General features: G+C 41.9%; 1 protein-coding gene and 1 long non-coding RNA gene across 2 annotated transcripts; one reads left to right on the top strand and one right to left on the bottom strand.

The window, feature by feature from the left end:
* Nucleotides 1-876: 876 nt before the first annotated feature.
* LOC109944596 (calcium-transporting ATPase 5, plasma membrane-type) lies at nt 877-1,200 on the bottom strand. Its single transcript, XM_020549371.1, has 2 exons — nt 1,109-1,200; nt 877-1,035 (listed from the first exon to the last, which is right to left on the bottom strand). Exons 1-2 carry the CDS (start codon nt 1,187-1,189, stop codon nt 892-894), a joined length of 225 nt encoding a protein of 74 aa, XP_020404960.1. The 5' UTR covers nt 1,190-1,200; the 3' UTR covers nt 877-891.
* A 12,911-nt stretch (nt 1,201-14,111) lies between these two features.
* On the top strand, nt 14,112-17,799 carry LOC109944595 (uncharacterized). The gene is made up of 5 exons (XR_004856408.1): nt 14,112-14,362; nt 14,454-14,526; nt 14,624-16,332; nt 17,322-17,516; nt 17,603-17,799. It is a non-coding gene; the product is annotated as an uncharacterized lncRNA (long non-coding RNA).
* Nucleotides 17,800-20,881: the final 3,082 nt, after the last annotated feature.

Genomic DNA, 20,881 nt, shown 5'->3' with positions numbered 1-20,881 from the left:
GGCCTGACGGTCTTGATACCCGAACCATGAACAGAATTCAAGAGGACCTAAATAAGATCAAAAGAAAACAGTTTCCACGTCCAATAAGTAGAGGGATATAAAAATCTTTCCAAGGTTATTTCTACATACATGATTGCATGACCAAATTATCCAAATCCCAATTATCCAAGCAGTATGCCAAAATGACAGAATATCCAGTTTTGAGTCTTGATGGCAATTAGTAAAAATAACATAGATATATACAATTCAGCCAGCCAAAATAATACTAAATGAACTTAAATGGAAGATGAGTAAGGCTGCTAGAGATAGACTGCGCTAATCCAATTACATGAATAAATCACCATGAATATGATAACCGAACCGTGAACATAATTCAAGAGGACCTAAATGAATCATTAGAGATTAGATAAATCAAAAGCAAACAGGTTGGCACATCCAATAAGTAGAGGGATATAAAAATCTTTCCAAGGTTATTTCTACATACATGATTGCATGACCAAATTATCCAAATCCCAATTATCCAAGCAGTATGCCAAAAAAACAGCCTAATACTTCAATTTTGGGAACTGAAGTTGCTAAGGGATATAAAAATCTTTCCAAGGTTATTTCTACATACATGATTGCATCACCAAATTATCCCAAATCCCAATTATCCAAGCAGTATGCCAAAAAAACAGCCTAATACTTCAATTTTGAGTATCTTGCAATATCTGACTACTAATAACTGACTACATCTTCACATCTTTTTAGAAATACTATCTGAACATGCACAGGACTGAAGAAAACTCTGAAGTATCTTGCAATTTTTTACAAATCAAATGATGATATAATGCAACGTCCAATAGATCTCTGTGGGCAAATACATATTTCATAATAGAAAAGGATCTGTACTCAAACCTGAACAGCATTCAACGGCACGTTTCCGGAACTGACGGCAGCAACTACATTGATTATCAGAGCTGCGACATTGACTGTTAGTTGGAACTGTATAAACTTTTGTATGTTTGCATATACCAATCGGCCCCACCTGACAACCTGAAGCCAAAAACAAACACCATAAACTACAGTAGCACAAGGCTAACAAGAAAAGATAAAGCAGTTAACGTACCCTCACGACCGAGGCAAAATTGTCATCCAAGATAATAATATCAGAACTCTCCTTAGCAACTTCAGTTCCCTGAATCCCCATTGATAGACCAATATCTGTCTGCAAGTTTCAGAGTTTGTCGAGTACTAACAAAAGATGTTTCTTGAACATCTATGGAAAGATGCTTGTTTAAATTACATATTAGGAACTAGAAAGTTCATGTCCAAACCGATGCTGGTTTCAAAGTAATTAAAAATTCATAGAGACTACAGTCCACAAACCTCATGCAGTGCTGGGGCATCATTTGTGCCATCTCCAGTAACAGCAACAACGTGACCTCTTGCCCTCAGTGCCTTAACAAGTAAAAGTTTATCATTTGGTGAAGACCTCCCCATCACCTGTAGCCATTATTAGAGCATACTTTAAACCAAATAACAGTAGATAGTATATCTGCATAGGCAATGCATAAAGCAAAATTGGTAAAAAGTCTATTGTTTGAAGATGTATATACCAACTAAAGGGAAATAGCAAAATAGATAGGCTCAAAACACATATTTCCACATGTTAGCATGGTTGTATCCATATATTGTTGGTCATTAGTGAGTGGCCGAGTACAGATAGATTAAGGGATTGTTACCCAATATCTTGACACCCAAATGAAGTATTAAGTCAGTGCAGGTAAATTGAAGGATTGCCCTTTGGTTAGACCCTAGACAGCTTATGCAATACTACTAATAACCTAGAGTTAATAGGTTGTTTTGGATCCTTGTACTTCATGTAATCTGATTCTGCCATCAAAACAAAACATAGCAGTAGAATGATTATCTGAAAATTTCTTTGGAATAGTTTGGCCTGACGGTCTTGATACCCGAACCATGAACAGAATTCAAGAGGACCTAAATAAGATCAAAAGAAAACAGTTTCCACGTCCAATAAGTAGAGGGATATAAAAATCTTTCCAAGGTTATTTCTACGTACATGATTGCATGACCAAATTATCCAAATCCCAATTATCCAAGCAGTATGCCAAAATGACAGAATATCCAGTTTTGAGTCTTGATGGCAATTAGTAAAAATAACATAGATATATACAATTCAGCCAGCCAAAATAATACTAAATGAACTTAAATGGAAGATGAGTAAGGCTGCTAGAGATAGACTGCGCTAATCCAATTACATGAATAAATCACCATGAATATGATAACCGAACCGTGAACATAATTCAAGAGGACCTAAATGAATCATTAGAGATTAGATAAATCAAAAGCAAACAGGTTGGCACATCCAATAAGTAGAGGGATATAAAAATCTTTCCAAGGTTATTTCTACATACATGATTGCATGACCAAATTATCCAAATCCCAATTATCCAAGCAGTATGCCAAAATGAATCTGTGTGCATGTTTGTTTGAATAGTCTGTGAACCTTGACGGGCTTGAAAATTATTAAAAAAGTCCATTGCCCCTATCAGGTTTTCTTTATGGAGAACAGAGAACAAACACAAACAAATCAGATGGGACATAATGTTGCTCGCACACCATGTGCAGACATCTCAAACACCATTAATACAGGTAAAACTTAGTACATGCGTGTATATTAATGAATGCAACATAGTATATGTAATAGAACAGTAATATACAAAGTTACATTGTAGGTGATCAAAATGGATCAAACTCGTTTCGACCAATTGTTGATGCCAAGGAACGTAAGAGGCAAAGAGATAAGGAAAGATATGCCACGATGTCCGATGAACAGAAAAACGAGAAAAACAAAAAGCGTCGAGAAGCACGTCTACGAAATAAAGAGTTGAATAAGAAGCTGCCTGAAGCGCGTCAACGAAACAATTGCCAAAATATGATGCCCAACGTGCCAAGAGGTGATGAAATGCGTCAACTTTAGAGTAATGTTTCTGTGCATAAACCTACTACTGAAAAGTAATGTGTTCATATTTTTGTAGGTGGAGACAAAAAAGTAAATGTTGATCCAAATGATGATTCCGACTGTTTGCATATCAATTATACAGTACAGTCGAACGACATTGACGCACCGACAGAAGTTCTAACACCAGGTACATGACTGTTCATTAGACTAAACATGCAAAAAAATCAAGTTTCATACGGTTTAACGTAGTATGCCTTATTACAGGCAGTGTGCACGAAACTGTTGGCCACACACCTAAGCATACTACGCAGAGGACCGCCTACTTTAGCGAGCGGTACAAAAACTTAACTCCCGTCGAGAAGGAGTTTAGGTGTGAACGCCTTAGGTTGTATAATAGAACACCAAGGCGAAAAGAGGCAAAGGTAGACCACAACAGGAGACATAGAGTTATGCAAGCCGACACTTTGAATCCCACATCCATCGCCATGGAGGACCCAACATATACCCCTGAGTTTGTACACCCTACAGCAGATGCAAAGGGATCTGATGGATCCATATTATCTGTCTGCGACTGGGTTATCCCTGAATTCGTCAACGCACCTTTCTTGCCATCTCCAACCCAGACCGAGGATGTCGCTTCGCCCGATATGTCTACCAATACACTAAAGCGTAAACATCATGTTCCTCGTGGGGAAAGACAAGCTATATTAGCTCGTCGAAACCAGCTATTTGAATCAGCCATATCAAGGAAGGTGGGAACTTCGATTGAGGATACTAGCGGTGACGTTGTTGAAGGGGACGATTGGACACAGCGCCATACGCCTATGAAGATCACCAACAATGGTAATTACTATCCAAGTTTATATGGATCTTGCAAGACATCGATAGTATGTAGTCTGACTAAACATGTGCTTACATCATCTTGGAACCATTTAGGTGATGACGATGAGGGTGTCATATTCGAAGACGATGATGATGAGAACGAGGGATACCTATTCGCTGCGCAATGTACTCTTTTCACTTTTTTTATCCTAGCAAGGCTTATGTAAATATTCGTGTCTTACTCATTGTTTTCAAAAAAATATCAGATGAGGATACCGATGAGGATATCGAGATCGATGGTACTCAAGATGAATCTACTGCCACTTATGTTTCTGACCCGTACGACAAGGTGTACAGCAACATCCCTGAAGAGACACATATGCTAAAGCTTGTTCCCAACTGCGGTTATTGCACCGCGAAGAAGTTTGAGTATGAGCCACCTGGGTTTTGTTGTCGTGGTGGGAAGGTTGAGCTAGCTCCAGTGGAGACCCCTCCCCAACTGAAGAGGTTGTGGGATAGTGCAGACTCTGATGCTAGGCACTTTCGTGATAACATTAGGTTTTTCAATGGCCATTTCTCTTTCACTTCCCTATATTGTTGCCTCGATAGTATGACAACTAATGTAAGGGATTCTGGTATATACACATTTCGAGCACAAGGCATGATGTACCACAATATTAAGTCATTTGGTAGGGAAGATGGGGCAGAGCATAAACACCTTGAGCTTTACTTTTATGATGACGATCCCAGCCTCGAGCATCGGTACCGTAAGTGCCATGAAGAGCATCAACAGAAAGACAAGGAGGTTATCAAACAGATAGTCGACATACTACGTGGAAACCCATACTCCGAGCACCTTAGGACCATGGGCCACGTTGACAACCTTGATGACTATCGTATCGCGTTGAACCTTGACCAGACGTTGAACCAGAAGACATATAACGCACCTCTCACTTCGGAGGTGGCCGCTGTCTGGATCGAAGGGAGCGAAGGGCGAGGCCAATTCAGCAAGAGTGTTATGCTCCATGGGAAGGACAGTTCAAGACACTGCATCCGCTCATACCATGGATGCTACGATGCACTATCATATCCATTGTTCTTCCCTAGAGGCGAACTTGGATGGCATGCAAATATCCCAAAGGTTGGAGTATCCATGGACGAAGTGGATGCATACCGCGAGACACATAGGGCAAGTAATGCAAATGATGAAGATGCGGGTTAGTTGTTAATTTGATATTTGAGATATTTGCACAATATTAACTATGCTTTCGACATCACTCACTTTTCAATCCTTGCATATGCAGAATCTCCTAGCCATTTATGTGTCTCTGTACGTGACTACTACTGCTACAAATTCCAGATTCGTCCCGGGGTATTCAATCCAATACTTCATGGAAAGCGGCTTTTCCAGCAGTTCGCGGTCGACACGTACATAAAGATTGAGAGCTCTCGTTTAGATTTCATACGTAAGAATCAAGATCGGTTAAGGGCAGACCTATACCAGGGCTTGGTGGATAGCATGCTAGATGGAGATATTAGAGCAGAGAAGATTGGCAAGCGAACTGTGTTGTCAACATCGTTTATTGGCGGTCCTCGTGACATGAGACGTCGGTATATGGATGTTATGGCTCTGGTGCGCAAGTTTGGTAAACCAGACATCTTTCTTACCATGACATGTAACCCTAACTGGGATGAGATAAGGAGGGAGCTTCTCCCTGGGCAGACACCGCAAGATCGTCCGGATCTTGTAGTGCGTGTCTTTCATGCAAAGCTACAGGAGTTAAAGCATAGGCTGACTAAACAGGATATTCTTGGTAAGGTTCGAGCCTACGTCTATGTCGTGGAGTTTCAGAAGCGGGGTTTGCCGCATGCCCATTTTCTACTCATAATGCAGAGGAAGTACAAGCTCACATGCCCTGAGCAGTATGACCTTTTGATCTCAGCTGAGATCCCAAGCAACAAGTACCCTGAACTACGAAAGATGGTTATCAAGCATATGATGCATGGCCCGTGTGGGTCGCTAAACCCTAACTGCCCATGCACTAAGGGTCGTAAATCGTGCAAGAATCATTACCCTCGGCCTTTCAGTGACACAACCTTGCAAGGGAAGGATTCGTACCCTGTTTACAGACGTCGTGACGATGGTCGTACCGAAAAGGTTCGAGGGTGCGAATTGGACAATAGATGGGTTGTCCCTTACAACCCATACCTCCTTCGTCTCTTCAACTGTCACATCAATGTTGAGGCATGTGGGAGCATCAAGGCTGTTAAATACCTGTTCAAGTACATATACAAAGGCCATGATCGTGCTTCTGTTGTTATGAGAGATGCGAGCAAGGCAGATGATGATGTAGATGAGATCAAGCAGTACAGAGATGCAAGGTGGGTGACTCCTCCAGAAGCCTTATGGAGGATATACGGCTTTGAGCTTAGTCAGATATCTCCACCTGTGATGCAGCTGCAACTCCATCTTCCAAACATGCACATGGTGGCGTTTCACGAGCGGCAAATGGTCGAGCGAGTCGTCAACCGTCCAGGTGTTGATAGGTCAATGCTCACAGCATATTTTGAGGCGAATAGTCTACACAAGGAGGCTCGTGGAATCCTGTATCGTGACTTCCCTGAATGGTACACTTGGCAGAGTGGTAAGGGAAAAATATGGCAAAAGAGGAAACGAGAGACGGGTGGACAAGTCGGTAGAATAGTCTCTGCTCATCCGGCCGAGGGGGAGCGCTACTATCTTCGTGTTCTCCTAAACCATGTGACTGGCGCCACTTCCTATGTGGATCTAAGGACAGTAGATGGTGTCACGCTACCCACTTTTCGTGAGGCAGCAGAGAGAAGAGGACTGCTTGAGTCGGACAACACATTGGATGAGTGTCTCACTGAACGTGCTCTTTTCCAGATGCCATCGGCGCTGCGACGGCTTTTTGCCACAATACTTGTGTACTGTGAGCCAAGCGATGTGGTTGTACTCTGGCAGAAACACCTAGATTCTATGTCCGAGGACTATCAACACAAGAATCCGTGCAAAACTCATGTTGAGCAGATGGTATTGATTGACATTAGGAACATGTTGCAGTCAATGGGAAAGGACATAAAGACATTCCCTCTTCCTCCTATCATGGATGCGTATGACGATGCTATTGGTACTTCTAGGGAGGTTTACGAGGAGGAAATTATCGAACCAGCAGCAGAAGATGTGGCTCTTAAAGACTGTCTTAACAAGGAACAGAGGGCCGCCTATGATAAGATTTTATCTGCCGTTGACACTGATTAGGGCGGATTATTCTTTGTGGATGGACCTGGTGGCACCGGAAAGACCTACCTATATAGAGTGCTACTCACGACGCTACGCAGCCAGGGCAAGATTGCAGTGGCAACAGCTACATCTGGCGTTGCGGCTTCCATAATGCCTGGAGGAAGAACCGCCCATTCACGCTTCAAGATACCTCTCACTATTGATGATGGCGCTGTATGTAGCTTCACGAAGCAGAGTGGAACCGCAGAGTTGCTACGGAAAGCATCTCTCATTATCTGGGACGAGGCTTCTATGACTAAGAGACAAGCTGTGGAGGCACTGGACAATAGCATGCGCGATATAATGGGTCGGCCCGGACTGCCATTCGGTGGTAAAACCATTGTCTTCGGTGGGGATTTCAGACAGGTCTTGCCTGTTGTTCGTAAAGGGACAAGGGCTCAAGTGGTCGCTTCTTCGCTACGGATGTCTTACCTATGGGAGTCCATGTCCCACTTAAAGCTTGCTACCAATATGAGGGCAAAAAACGACCCTTGGTTTGCGGAGTATTTGCTGCGCGTAGGCGGTGGAACTGAGGACACAAATATTGACGGCGACATCCGTCTTCCTGACGAGGTATGTGTGCCTTATAGTGGGAGTGACACCGATCTTGACAACCTAATAGACTTCGTTTTCCCAAATCTTAACAAAAATATGTCCGATTCGACCTACATCACTTCAAGGGCGATACTGTCAACGCGGAACGAATGGGTGGATATGATAAATGTTAAGATGATTGATCGTTTTCAAGGGGAGCATATGGTGTACCATAGTTTCGATAGCGCCATGGATGATCCCCATAACTACTACCCACCCGAGTTCCTAAACACACTAACGCCTAATGGGTTGCCACCACATGTTTTGAAGCTCAAGATTGGATGCCCTGTTATATTGCTTCGGAATATAGACCCTGCGAATGGACTTTGCAATGGCACCAGGCTGGTCGTTCGTGGTTTCCAAAGAAATAGCATTGACGCAGAAATTGTACTGGGTCAACACGCTGGAAAACGGATTTTCCTGCCGCGTATACCTCTGTGTCCCTCTGATGAAGAGATGTTCCCTTTCCAGTTCAAAAGAAAGCAATTTCCTGTACGGCTTAGCTTTGCAATGACGGTTAACAAAGCACAGGGTCAGACCATTCCCAACGTTGGTGTATACTTGCCCGAACCAGTGTTCTCTCATGGCCAACTATACGTTGCTCTATCTAGAGCGACAGCCCGATCAAACATAAAAATTCTTGCAATCTCACCCGTCGATGGGAAGAAAACGTTGAGGAAGGGTGTAAGAAAGAACCCCACAGTTGATTGTGGAACATATACTAAGAACATCGTCTACAAGGAGGTCCTAACAAACTAGACCTACAGTAAGTCTGTTAAAACTCAATTGTTTGTTTCAATAAAAATACACCGACACAAGACTAACACTCAATTGATTTTGATTTTTTTTGGGCAGGACTGAGAAGTGGAATGCTGACATCTTTTAGACAGTTTGAAAGCAAACCGAGAGGCATGGGTGTTCATCAACTCCTACTTCGCGCATTGCCAGAGTGAGCTGCAGGACACATGGTTCGCAATTAATTCAGGGTGTCTAAAAGGACCAAGTACTTTACAAGAGATTTAGACGATAAACGATATTACTTTTGAAAGTCATGTATTTTTCTATAAGACTCACGTGTGAATTCAAACCAGGCAAACAGAACTTATTATTCTTAAATAGGAATTGGAAAAGTATATCTTCTTGCTATTTGGTTGCTTAGTTGTCCTAAGTGATACAGATATACAATGGTTCTTAGATGGCTAGAATTACAGGTTAGCCAGTAAAATCCTTTATCACGTAGGTTTCCAGTGCAACATAGTGTGTTACATAATACTTTGGCTTAGTATGTTCTGTTAGCCATGAGCAAGGAAGAGGAACTTGTGGCGATAAATTTCACTTGTTCTTCACTTGTGCTAGCTGAACCTGATTGATAGATTAATTAGAAGAGCTTAATTTTGATGCTTCATCCATTTCTAGCATGAATTATATCATGTAAGGTTATATGCTATGGACTGATGAGCTTGATGTTGTTGCCGGTAATAATTATTTTGACAAGATAGCTGTTGAGATTCAGAAGTGGGCACTTTATTTGCAGCATTTGTTTATCAAGAAGCATATTCTGAAATGTGAAGTGACTATGAATAATTACCTTATTTCTAGACGTTGGATTTTTTTTTCATTGGCAGTAGTAGTACTAAAGGATACTGCTTATCTATGGATATGGACATCTTGTCCTGGTTTAGAGTTTTCCTTTTATGTCACCTAACAATATCTTGTGGCATCAGAAGAAGTCTTGCACATCTTAGGTCTGGATATGATTTCGACAGGCATGTTCTACCAAGGGAACACTTTATATAATCATTCATAAGGGTTAGTTTGATCACGTTCACTTGTATTTATGGATCTGAACTTTAATGAGTGGTTTTATTAGACATTCGAATGCTTGATCTTTCAGTTATTCTTGAGTTTAAATGGGTTCAAATTTACAATGCTGTCTAGACATTCGAATGCTTGATCTTTAATTTCAGTTATTCTCATGTCATATATAGCCAGCCAACTAAAAATATTCTCATATAATAAGTCTCTCATAGTAAAGTAGTGTATTTAATATTTGATTGACCTCTTTGTCTCACAAATATGGTGTTTTCTTTCTTCAACGTCACAGCAAATGGGAAATACTTGAACTTGTAAGGCATTCTTTACATCAAAGGATAATTTCCTTAATCCTGTATTTTTCAACTATATTCTGTGAAATTCATATATCATCATCCTACAAAGTTCCTGCGTTCCAAAAGTAGTGATTAAGAGATAATTTGAGCAAATGATACCTCTCAAGAACTGCAGGATCTGGAGATGGTCTACTGGCCTATCTGTGCTGCCGCTTGGCAACCGAGCAGAAGGAACTTCAGGGCTTGCTTAGATACGAAGATACCAGGAAGGTTCGTGTTGTGCCCTCCAATCCCCATCTGCTATCTAAATATTTCTAATCCCATCTTTTCTTGTAACGAGTATTCCTGTTTTCTTTTTCTGTAAACCATTTTCAGCAAGGACCAGAGCATTCGTGTTACAAAGAAGGTTGCGCCAAAGCATCAGTGCACAAATCCAAGCACAGTTCAGACAACTTAACTACCCTTGCCGCTCACTGAGTCACGCCGAGCCACTTTGAGAAGTTCTTAAACTCGGTGTAGTCGCTGTCCGAGACCATGGTCTTGTACCATGCCTTGCCAGCAGCCTTATCACTGGCCAATCTATATTTTATCACTTGTTTCTAGACAGTTGTGAAATAGTTTTCTAAACTGTGAAATCAGCCATATTTTTATCACTTGTTTCTAGAATTTATGGATCTGAACTAGCCATATTTTTATCACTTACTTCAGCTACACATTTTATGTGGTCCGACCGCTCTACGCTCGTCTTTCTGCTAGGGTTCATTTTTTTAATCCATTACACTGACCGAGCTGTGTGTGGTTCATTTTCTTAATCCATTACACTGACCGACCATATTGATAGAAAATTTTGTTTGAACAGATTTGACTGCTATTTTGGGTTTATGATTTTGCTCCATTTAGATAGCCTCCCTTATGTCTGTAGTGCGACTGCCATATTTACCTCCGTAATTTTAGCTGAGGTGGATCTCTTTCTATATTTTCCTCTGCTCTGTTTCCTTGAATGTGTGGATCTCTTTCCTTTCCAACTTTCTCCATTGATGGAAGGTGGAAATCGGCAGTGTCCTCACCGGCTATAAATGTAGCCACATCCTAAGTTTCTATCTCCTCTATTTTTTCGCGCCTCCAGATCGCTGTGAGTTCTCTTCTTCCTCACACCAACGCCGGCCAGTTTCTGCCAACAGCAGCGGCACCAGATTCCTCACGCCAACGCCGGCCAGTTTTCGGCAACAGCAGCGGCACCTCAGGTTTGTCTTTCCTTTTTACTCTCTCTCTCCCTGCATGGAGTCTTGTTCTGCCATGCATGTCCTCTTCAAGCTGTCTGCGTGTACATCGGTTTTTCTGCTTAGCAATTGGACTGGGCGGAGACAAGCTTCTCTCCAATTCTCACAGCTTTTGCCGTGCAAGCTTCGCCAAGCACCACAAGCATCCGTTTCCTTTCGAGCGGCGCTGTCATGCATGGGCATCAAATCCGCTTGGTTCCCCGGCGTCGACACATGTTCCCAACTCCGCGGTTGCGTTTGCCTCGCGCGGTCGCGCTCGTCCATGAGATATTTCGCGGATGTCGTCGATGTGACACCACCCACATGGCCACATGACCAGTCCAGGCGCACGGCAACTTTTGCTCTCCTCTGGCTCTGCGCGGCGCATAGGGATGCCCGGAGATGGCAGCGCGGCGGCGGGCGACCCCCTGGCGCGATCGCACTCCAGCGTATGAAATCGATGAGGGCAAGATCACCATGAGAGAGAGAAAGACAGAGAGGAAGGAGTGTCGTTTCTTTTTCTTTTTTCTCCTTGCCTGACCTTGTGCTGCTTTATCTGAAGGCCCAGGGCCGGTGGGCCCTGCAGGTCTGGTCCTTATTTTTTTTTGAAGGAACTGGCACTTGTTTCTTGTGAGGAAATGGTAGACAGGAACTGAGATTGTGGCAGCAGAGGGCAGGGTTGAGAGATTTATGGTTTGAATAGATATGTAAATCTAGCATCAGTTTGAGAATCGATTATGTAAATATTTACACTCATAAGTCACACAATTTTTCAATAGGTTTTTGTTCCGCGAGAATAGAATCTCTATCTGTAGGCTTGTGTCATAGCAAGCCAAAAAAATCGGTGGCAACCGCAATAGTTCCGGAAGGTATTATAATTTTCGTAGTTCTCTATGGATCAAGTTGTATTTTTTTGTAATAACTAATTTTAGTTTTATCTCACGATTGTTTGCTCTAGACTATATTTGCACGCAGGGTGATCTTGCCCTCATCGATTTTATTAAGGAAATCCCTTGTGAACCAAGGGTGGAAGTCATACTTATTGATGATGCCTTTGTTGAAAGAAAGTCGATGGAATGTTTATTTCAACCGAATGCGTATCTAGGTGACGAGGTAATCCATGCTTAGTTTTTAAATTTGTCGACCTTGTTATGTATAGATTTTTTTACTCATCTTGGTATTTTTAACCACAACTTACACACTTACAGGTTATAGACTGTTATATAAATTTGATAAAAGCTCAAACGCATCTAAAGTGCCGATCTGGAGGTCGCGTTCACATAGAAAATGCTTTCCAGTTTAATTTCTTGAAGCGAGATGGCGATGTTGACATTAAAACAGAGGAGCTATATCCAATTGAAGACATGACACAAATATGTAGCGCTGAACGAAGGGTGTTACTTTACCTAGACCATGACATGGTACATATGAGTTTAAATCTAAACAAAACAGTTAGTGTTTACATGTATTTTATTCTTATGCAAGTATTTATAACTATTTTGTAGGTGTTTATTCCGATAAACATCCTAGAGACGCACTGGTATCTTGCTGTGATCCATGCAAGAAATATGGAGATACAAGTGCTCGATTCACTTGGTACTTCACAAGACCGTAAAGACCTCACTGACTCTGTGAGTATGCACAAACTAAACAATTATGAATTCACTATTAACTTATCCCAATCTCTAATTTTGTTTTACAATATATAAAGATTAAAGGTCTCCAAAGGCAAATTGATATGATATCTCAACGTAAGGAGTTAAAAGACCACAGGTGGCCAGACCTCCAAGTTGCTTCTTGGCCGCTCAGAGAAATAGACATGGGATATGCAAAGCAGACAGATAGGTACGCCCTAAAATATTATTTACCTATTTCTTCATTCATACTAATCTTTATGTTGATATTAATGTATATTGTAGCTCTTCATGTGGCCTCTTTCTTTTGAACTATATCGAATACTGGACAGGGGATGAACTGTCTGACAGTTTTACCCAGGTATATTATTACTACTACGACATATATGCACATCTACAGTCAGTGTTACATATATAATGCTAATATAATAATTATTTCTTATTTGTAGGATGACATGTCACACTTTAGGAAGAAAATGGCTGCTATATTACTATCTTCAGAACTGAATAAGAGAAGGGGGTGTCTGTTATACAAAAATGATAAAGAAGTTGACTCTGGAAGCCCATCGGATGTTGAGATATTAGAAAACCCAACAGATTCTAAGAAGAGGAAGCTACTCCACGTGCTTGATGATAACGAAGTAGTGTATGAAGATGAGGAAGGCCCTATTACTCAAGCAGACTTGCAAAAGTGGTTTGTTGATGATTGGGATAAAAGAACTCCTGTAAAAGTATCTAACGATGGGTGCACCAATGACTTTTTAATGGTTGGTCTTTCCACAAAGGACATGCCAGTGACCAAAGCCGATTCAATAGATGTTTTATGTGATTATATCATGGCAATAGAAGACGATACGACACTAGAGTAAGTGCTCATTGATTTATCTATTTTATGTATATCAACTACTTAGATTCTTGGTATAGACTTTCATCATGCTACATTACAGGATGACATGGGTGCGAAGTTTCAATCCTTTTAAGATAGAAATCTCTGTCAAAGACCTGCAAAACATATTAACGATAAATCTAGATATGACTCTAAGATGTTTTGATATGGCTGTTCGACTGCTTGCCAATAAAGAGTCACGTAGGCCGAAAGGAGAAATCATAAATAATAGAAAGCATTATATGGACATGCGTTTCTGGGTAAGTTTGTTTCCAATCATTAATGTATTAATATATAGTATCTACATGTAATCCTCATGTATACATGTATATATACTGTCCAGAGAATGGTTGGCTTTGGTAAACTTCCAAAGTACCATCAAGATCCTACAGCAGAAGAGTTAGCCAAAACACTCGATTGTTGGCCATCAATGAATTATTATATCACGGGTTGTAGATATGTAAGTATGTGTTCATTTCGAATGTATTTATAAATGACACTTCTTTGCAATCCTAATGACTGATATTTTGCAGGTTCTTATGCCATGGAAATTCAACGGATGTTATGCCCTTTTCGTAATAGATCATGTTAAAAAGCATGTGACTTTTATCGACTTTACACCGACTCAAGATTGGTGTAAACACATGCCATACAAGAGGTTTGCGGAAGCGATTATCATGGCCTCAAAGAAATATAAGATTGCTTACAGCAAGAAACGTTCTGGATGGGCGGAGGATATCTTTAAGTGGGAACATACAATTCAGACTGATGTTCCAATTGATTTAAGAGGGTATTTTCTTCGTACCACCTTCTCAGCAGTTTAAATTTTTTCTATGATAATTCATTGTATAAAACATAGTTGACCAAACATTATATTATAGGTTTAATACCAGCTACCTCGTTCTACAAGCTATGGCCATGTGGGGGAATGACAGACGAATGAAATTTGTTGGGGTAAGTGTAGTACGTTCGTTCTATGTTCAAAACATATATTCCAGATATCTCTTTTTACAAGATAATATGTTTTGTTCTCTTATGTCTTTGTCTGTAGGATGCAAAGATTGTTCGAAGGAACTTTGTGATTGATCTGTTAAGTTATGAGGATAATTCGTGCCGATATGTCATCCCTGCAAACATACAACAGAGACTTATCGATATCGCTAAAAAGGATTAGCTGATTAGTGTGATATTGATAATGTTTGACACACGGATTTTGCATATTATAGTGATATTTATCGTTCCGTATTAATGTTTCATACAAATCTTTTACTTCTGTCGCAACGCACGGGCACATATCTTAAAGACTATCTTATTCGGTTCCGTTGCAACGCACGGGCACCCTACTAGTATATATATATAGTTATAGTATTAGGAGCCCTGGGCTCTCTTTAGTTGGAGAAAGCCCTGACCGCTCACTCGTCAGTCGTCATCCAATATTGTCAGTAACCTTTTACGCTTTGTTGTACATAAGTTTATGCTTATTTCGTCATAACATCATCATATAAAACCGTCTACTCTATCCAACCTTTCCCGACGGCTGCTGTGTGCGAGATAACTAGGGTTTCAGCGGCAGCGGTTGCAAGAGACGTGAGCATGGATGCAGATGTGGGCGACCCTGGCACCGACCGCCTCATCGGCTTTGCCTCCACCCACGCCGCCACCGCCGAGCCGGCCACTCCCTGATCCAAACCACAACCCCGCCAGATCCAGATCCACCCAGTTCAGCGCAGCCGCTGCTATCAGATCTCATAGCAGAATATTGGCCCTCGATGGAGCTTGCCGCGACCAACGCGGTGTACGGGCTTCCGAGCCCGCCGCCCCCAGCGGTGTTGGCGATGTCGCGCCCTCGCCACCTCTAGGTATGGCGATCGTGTAGGGGCAGGCGCTGGCGAAGCTCGCCTAGTGCTGCCGTGAGCTGGAGGAGGGGCGGCACACCAGCGGGAGGCGACATGGCGGCTGAAGCGCGTGGAGCAGCAGCTGTAGATGGAGCGCGAGATGCGGCGGCGTGAGGTGGAGAAGAACGGGGACCGGACCGGAGCTCTTCAACGAAACTGATGGGGCAACTCCATCCGTCCACACGCGTGATGGCTGGGGTCGTTAGCTGCTGATTACTGTCCATGATGGTTAAAAGTGAGAACACATCTTAATCAACACCTCGAATCACCGGCCCACCCTCTTGATGGAAGAGTTACCGATTTGGTAGTTATTATCTCAAAATAGTTCACTGTTTCTAGCGCAATCTAGTTTTGTGAGAACACATCTTAATCCATTCATTTATTAGGATATCCATTTTGGTTTAATTTGATCGATTCTTGAACATAATGTTTCTTCTGTTGTATCATGATGTTCAGCCATATACCATGTTCATTGTTCTTACCATTTGGCTTTCATTTTCATCACTGTCCATTATATTGGTATCATGAAATCTCTATAAAACATATTAGCTCATTTGGATTAGAACTAGAACACTAGAATTTTTTCTATCCAGATTATTAAAATTCATAGGATCAACCTTAGCTTGGTCGCTTATTTATCTTCTATAGTTTGTCCATACATTTTTGTTAGAGAGGATATCAATATATCTGAGGAGTGATTGTGTGTCTATAATATTTGAATCCCTAGTTAAAGTATCGATGGATTTATTATTGAAATCTGTGAATTTTTTATTTAGGTCGTTCTGTGAGCAACTCTTGGTATAATTGGTTGCAATGGCGATATCACAAGCTCTTCATGGATATGTGACGATGGTTCGGGTTACAGGTACCTCATGGATCACTTTTTATGCACTACGCAAGCACTCTATTTTTGTAAACTCACTGCTTTGCGGAGTTACATAGCTTGGTCTCCTTGTTTTTTTTAATCTTTTATAAAGCATTGCCTTTCCATCCATCCACTATTTGTTCTTGAAATATATGAACTTCTGATTGTATCCATGTTTACTACGAGGTGGATGTTGCCTCTATAATATGTTATGTTTCCTTTTATTATAGAAGTACCTTTAAGCAATGTTCGTGACTAAATGGATCTATTTTCAGTTTTTCCATTTCACCCCGTTCGTTGCAGCTATTGCTACAGTACTTTTAGAGAGAAGAAAATTGCAGTCGCAGTTGCAGTTAGTGCAGCCAAACAGCGTTTGTGTGAGGTGTCAGATGCTTTGAAAGAGTCATGGCTTAGCTTATATCCTTGACTAGTACAATAGGCCATAAATATATATCCAATGGTTTCCTTTCTTATTCCATTGTCCGAGTACTAAACTTGTGACCATTATCTAATGTATGCCAGAACCAATAAGAATGATTGCTGGGACATGAGGGATAAATTCAGTTATTTGATAAGCCATTAAAGCATGGTTTATTGCATTACCTTGTTTGCTTCTACTAGATAGCATTTCACATGTGCACATTTTGTTTCCCTTCCTGCTTTGTCTTGCCATTTTGTATGTAATTTGATGAAATATTGAAATATAATAGCAGACCTTCGGTTTCTATATCAAGTGGTTGTATGACATATATAATAATAGTATTTATGCAATCTGGTTCCTCTCTTTTGATGCATGACACATGGTCACCTTTGTGACAAAAATGCATACATAGTTGTATAGTTTACTCCCAACTGTGGTTTTAAACATTTTTTCCTGAGCAAGAGGCTAGACATTATGAAGTTGTAGTAACTTCACAATTTGCATTAGTGCTAGTAGCTGGAACATGGGGCATATAATGGTGCTGTCTAATCTTCTGAAAACTTTGTAGGTCTTCCCGTTACTCATCAAGAAGTTTTCACACGAAGAGCAAGCAAATTTAGTATGGCAGTTCTTATGTAGCATCCCTGTAAACATGATGGCAAAATTTCTTCCATGGATTTCTGCTTCTGTTTCTACAGATGAGAATCAAGATATTCTTGACTGCCTAAGTAAAATAGTTCCTGAAGAAAAACTCCTCCAAGAGGTCCTCATGATTATGGCATCATACATCTTAACTTCCCATTTGTAAAGTTATTGGCATATTTCACTTCAGTTTTTTACTTTGTGAAGGTTGTTTTCGCGTGGTTTGGAGGGAAATCAGAAAGCAGTTCTACATGTGAGTCTAGCTCTGGTCAATGTGACGTTTTTTTGCTACAGTGGTGTTATGGTGAAACAGAGTTTTGTGTGTATGTACCAACAGCTAAAATGTAAATACGATATTATCATAGTTGAGTACAGGAATAATTATCTCATATCTTATTGCAAAATCTAAAACAGTTCTCCTGTAGATGGTTAGCTTGTATTTTACGCTACAATTACCTCAGATCACTTGTTGTATCTTACACCAATTTACGAAATTTCTTGATGCGTTTTATGACAACCTCATGCGCTGAGAGATACATTCGGTCTACATTCGTTATTATGAAACAGATGGACGATTTACGCTAAAATTCAAACTCATTTACGTTGTTTTGGTTCACGATTTACGCTAAAATCCATTCGAGCCAGAACCCGCGCTCAATCGGCCGCACGCGATTTTCACGCCGTAATTCAGGCCTCATTTGCTGTTACGAAACAGGTATACGATTTACGCTAAATTATGTACTCATTTACGCTATTTTAGCTCACGTTTTACGCTAAAATCTATTTGAGCCAAAACCCGCGCACGATCGGACGCACGCGGTTATTACGCCGTAATTTCGGGACCCATTTACGGTTACGAAACAGATATACAATTTACGCTAAATTTCATACTCATTTACGCTATTTTGGTTCATGTTTTACGCTAAAATCTGTCCGAGCCAGAACCCGATCACGATGGGACGCGCGAGATTTTTACGCCGTAATTTTCGGGCCGCATTCGCTGTTTCAAAACAGATCTACGATTTACGCTAAAATTCGTAATCATTTACGCTGTTTTTGTTCACGTTTTACGCTAAAATTTGTCCAAGTCAGAATCTGTGCCCGATGGGACGCACGCTGGTACGGAACGTGGCTATGCCTGGCTGGGGCTTCCTGGTACTAATGGAAGCCCAGGGCTTCCATTACCTCCACTACCGGAATCCGAGGCTTTGCCGAGTGTTGAAATCTTTGCCGAGTGCCTTTTGTCGGGCACTCGGCAAAGAAGGCTTTGTCGAGTGCTGCACTCGGTAAAACCAGACGCTCGGCAACGAGGCTCTTTACCGAGTGCTGGACACTCGGCACAGAACGACACTCGGCAAAGACTGATTTGCCGAGTGTCAAACACTCGGCACAGGGGGCTCTCGGCAAAGGGCCGTCAACGGCCGTCCCAAAGCTGACGGCCGTCAGTCTTTGCCGAGAGCCAGCGGCTGGCACTCGGCAAAGACGATTCTTTGCCGAGTGTCACACATCTAGCACTCGGTAAAGAACTCTTTGTCGAGTGTCACCTCTAGACACTTGGCAAAGTATATTTTTATTTTTTTGATTTTGTCTCCCAAACTTTTTGTGGTATGTTCCTACACTATGTAGACCTACATGTAGCATTTGTGGACAATTATAACAGAGATTCAATCGTTAGTAGATTTAGTTCGTTTATTTGAATTTCTTCGGAAAATTCAAATTTGAACTGCAGGTCACTCGAAACTTGGAAAACCGTGCATGAAAAAATGATATTCATGATACTTAGCATAAGTTACGACCGATTTTAGAAGTGTACCGGAAACTTCGAGCAGCGTGCTCACTAAACATGGCCGTGAACTTGGCATCCACGTGTTTAAAAATTGTATAAAACACAAATAAAGTCAGAAAATCATGAAACTTGTCCCCGTGTCATGATATCACATGTATAGGCTGTGATAAAAATTTTAGAGTATTTGGAGAAAGTTGTGAGACACTATGTGTAGAAACCTAAGAGGACTACACATGAAATCATAGAGTTTTAATGTGGATCTCTTAGGTTTCTACACATAGTGTCTCACAACTTTCTCCAAATATTCTAAAATTTTTATCACAGCCTATACATGTGATATCATGACACGGGGACAAGTTTCATGATTTTCTGACTTTATTTGTGTTTTATACAATTTTTAAACACGTGGATGCCAAGTTCACGGCCATGTTTAGTGAGCACGTTGCTCGAAGTTTCCGGTACACTTCTAAAATCGGTCGTAACTTATGCTAAGTATCATGAATATCATTTTTTCATGCACGGTTTTCCAAGTTTCGAGTGACCTGCAGTTCAAATTTGAATTTTCCGAAGAAATTCAAATAAACGAACTAAATCTACTAAATATTGCAAACACTACTATAATTGTCCCAAAATGATACATGTAGGTCTATATAGTTTAGAAACATACCACAAAAAGTTTGATGCTGAAAACAAGAAAAAATTCAAATGTACTTTGCCGAGTGTCGAGTGGTAGACACTCGGCAAAGTGGGCTTTGCCGAGTGTCCTCGGGTGGCACTCGGCAAAGTGGGCTTTGCCGAGTGTCCTCGGGTGGCACTCGGCAAAGAATAGGAAAGTAGTCTTTGCCGAGTGCCCCGGATGGCACTCGGCAAAGAAGGCGTCTTTGTCGAGTGCCGCCGATCTGGCACTCGGCAAATCTTTTTTTTAAAAATAAAAAAAATCTTTGCCGAGTGCCGCATCGCGGACACTCGGCAAAGAACATGAACTTAGCCGATCCAACGGCTTCTCCCTGTTCTCTCTCTCACTCACGCTCACACTCGCTGCACGCCCGCGCCGCCCGCTCGCCGCCGGTCTGCGCGCCCGTGCCCGCTCGCCGCCACCCGCCGCCGGCCACCTCGCCGCCGGCCTGCGCGCCCGTGCGCGCCTGTGCGCCCGCGCCGCCCGCGCGCCCAAGCGCCCGCGCCGCCCGCTCGCCGCGCGCCCGTGCGCCTGCCGCTCGCCGCGCGCCCGCGCCGCCCGCTCGCCGCGCGCCCGCGCCGCCCGCTCGCCGCGCGCCCGCGCGCCGCCCACGACCACCGACGAACCCGCGCCGACGACCTCCACGCCGTCAACCGCTCACGACCTCCACGCCGTCACGCCCGTTCGCCGTCGTGCACCGTCCACGCCGAGCAAATAGGTATAAACTAATTTTTACATTTTAGTTGCTAACTATTATCAAATAAATGTATATGTGTGGTTGTGTATTGTGATTGTGTATTGTGAAATAGAATTAGGTTTTTTGTGTGTGATTGTGTATTGTGAAATAGAGTTAGGTTTTTAGTCCTCACTTTGCATGCATTAGGTAAGTCTTCTAATTGTTTATATGGTTATTTAGGCATTAATATATATGTGTGGATATGTATATGTGTGGATGTCAGCCATCGTGCTGCTACTTATATTTACAGGCTTTGAAAACCTCCCCGTGCAGGGGAGGTGCTGCCGG

This window comes from Zea mays, chromosome 2, assembly GCF_902167145.1.
Source record: "Zea mays cultivar B73 chromosome 2, Zm-B73-REFERENCE-NAM-5.0, whole genome shotgun sequence".
NCBI lineage: Eukaryota > Viridiplantae > Streptophyta > Magnoliopsida > Poales > Poaceae > Zea > Zea mays.
This window is presented reverse-complemented; position numbering and strand designations above follow the sequence as displayed.

Bases quoted from the DNA above. Each gene is read 5' to 3' on its own strand.
- LOC109944596 (XM_020549371.1), bottom strand. From the start codon at position 1,189: ATGGGGATTCAGGGAACTGAAGTTGCTAAGGAGAGTTCTGATATTATT. The intron at 1,036-1,108 runs GTACGTTAACTG...TTTTGGCTTCAG, and splicing joins ATTTTGCCTCGGTCGTGAGG to GTTGTCAGGTGGGGCCGATT.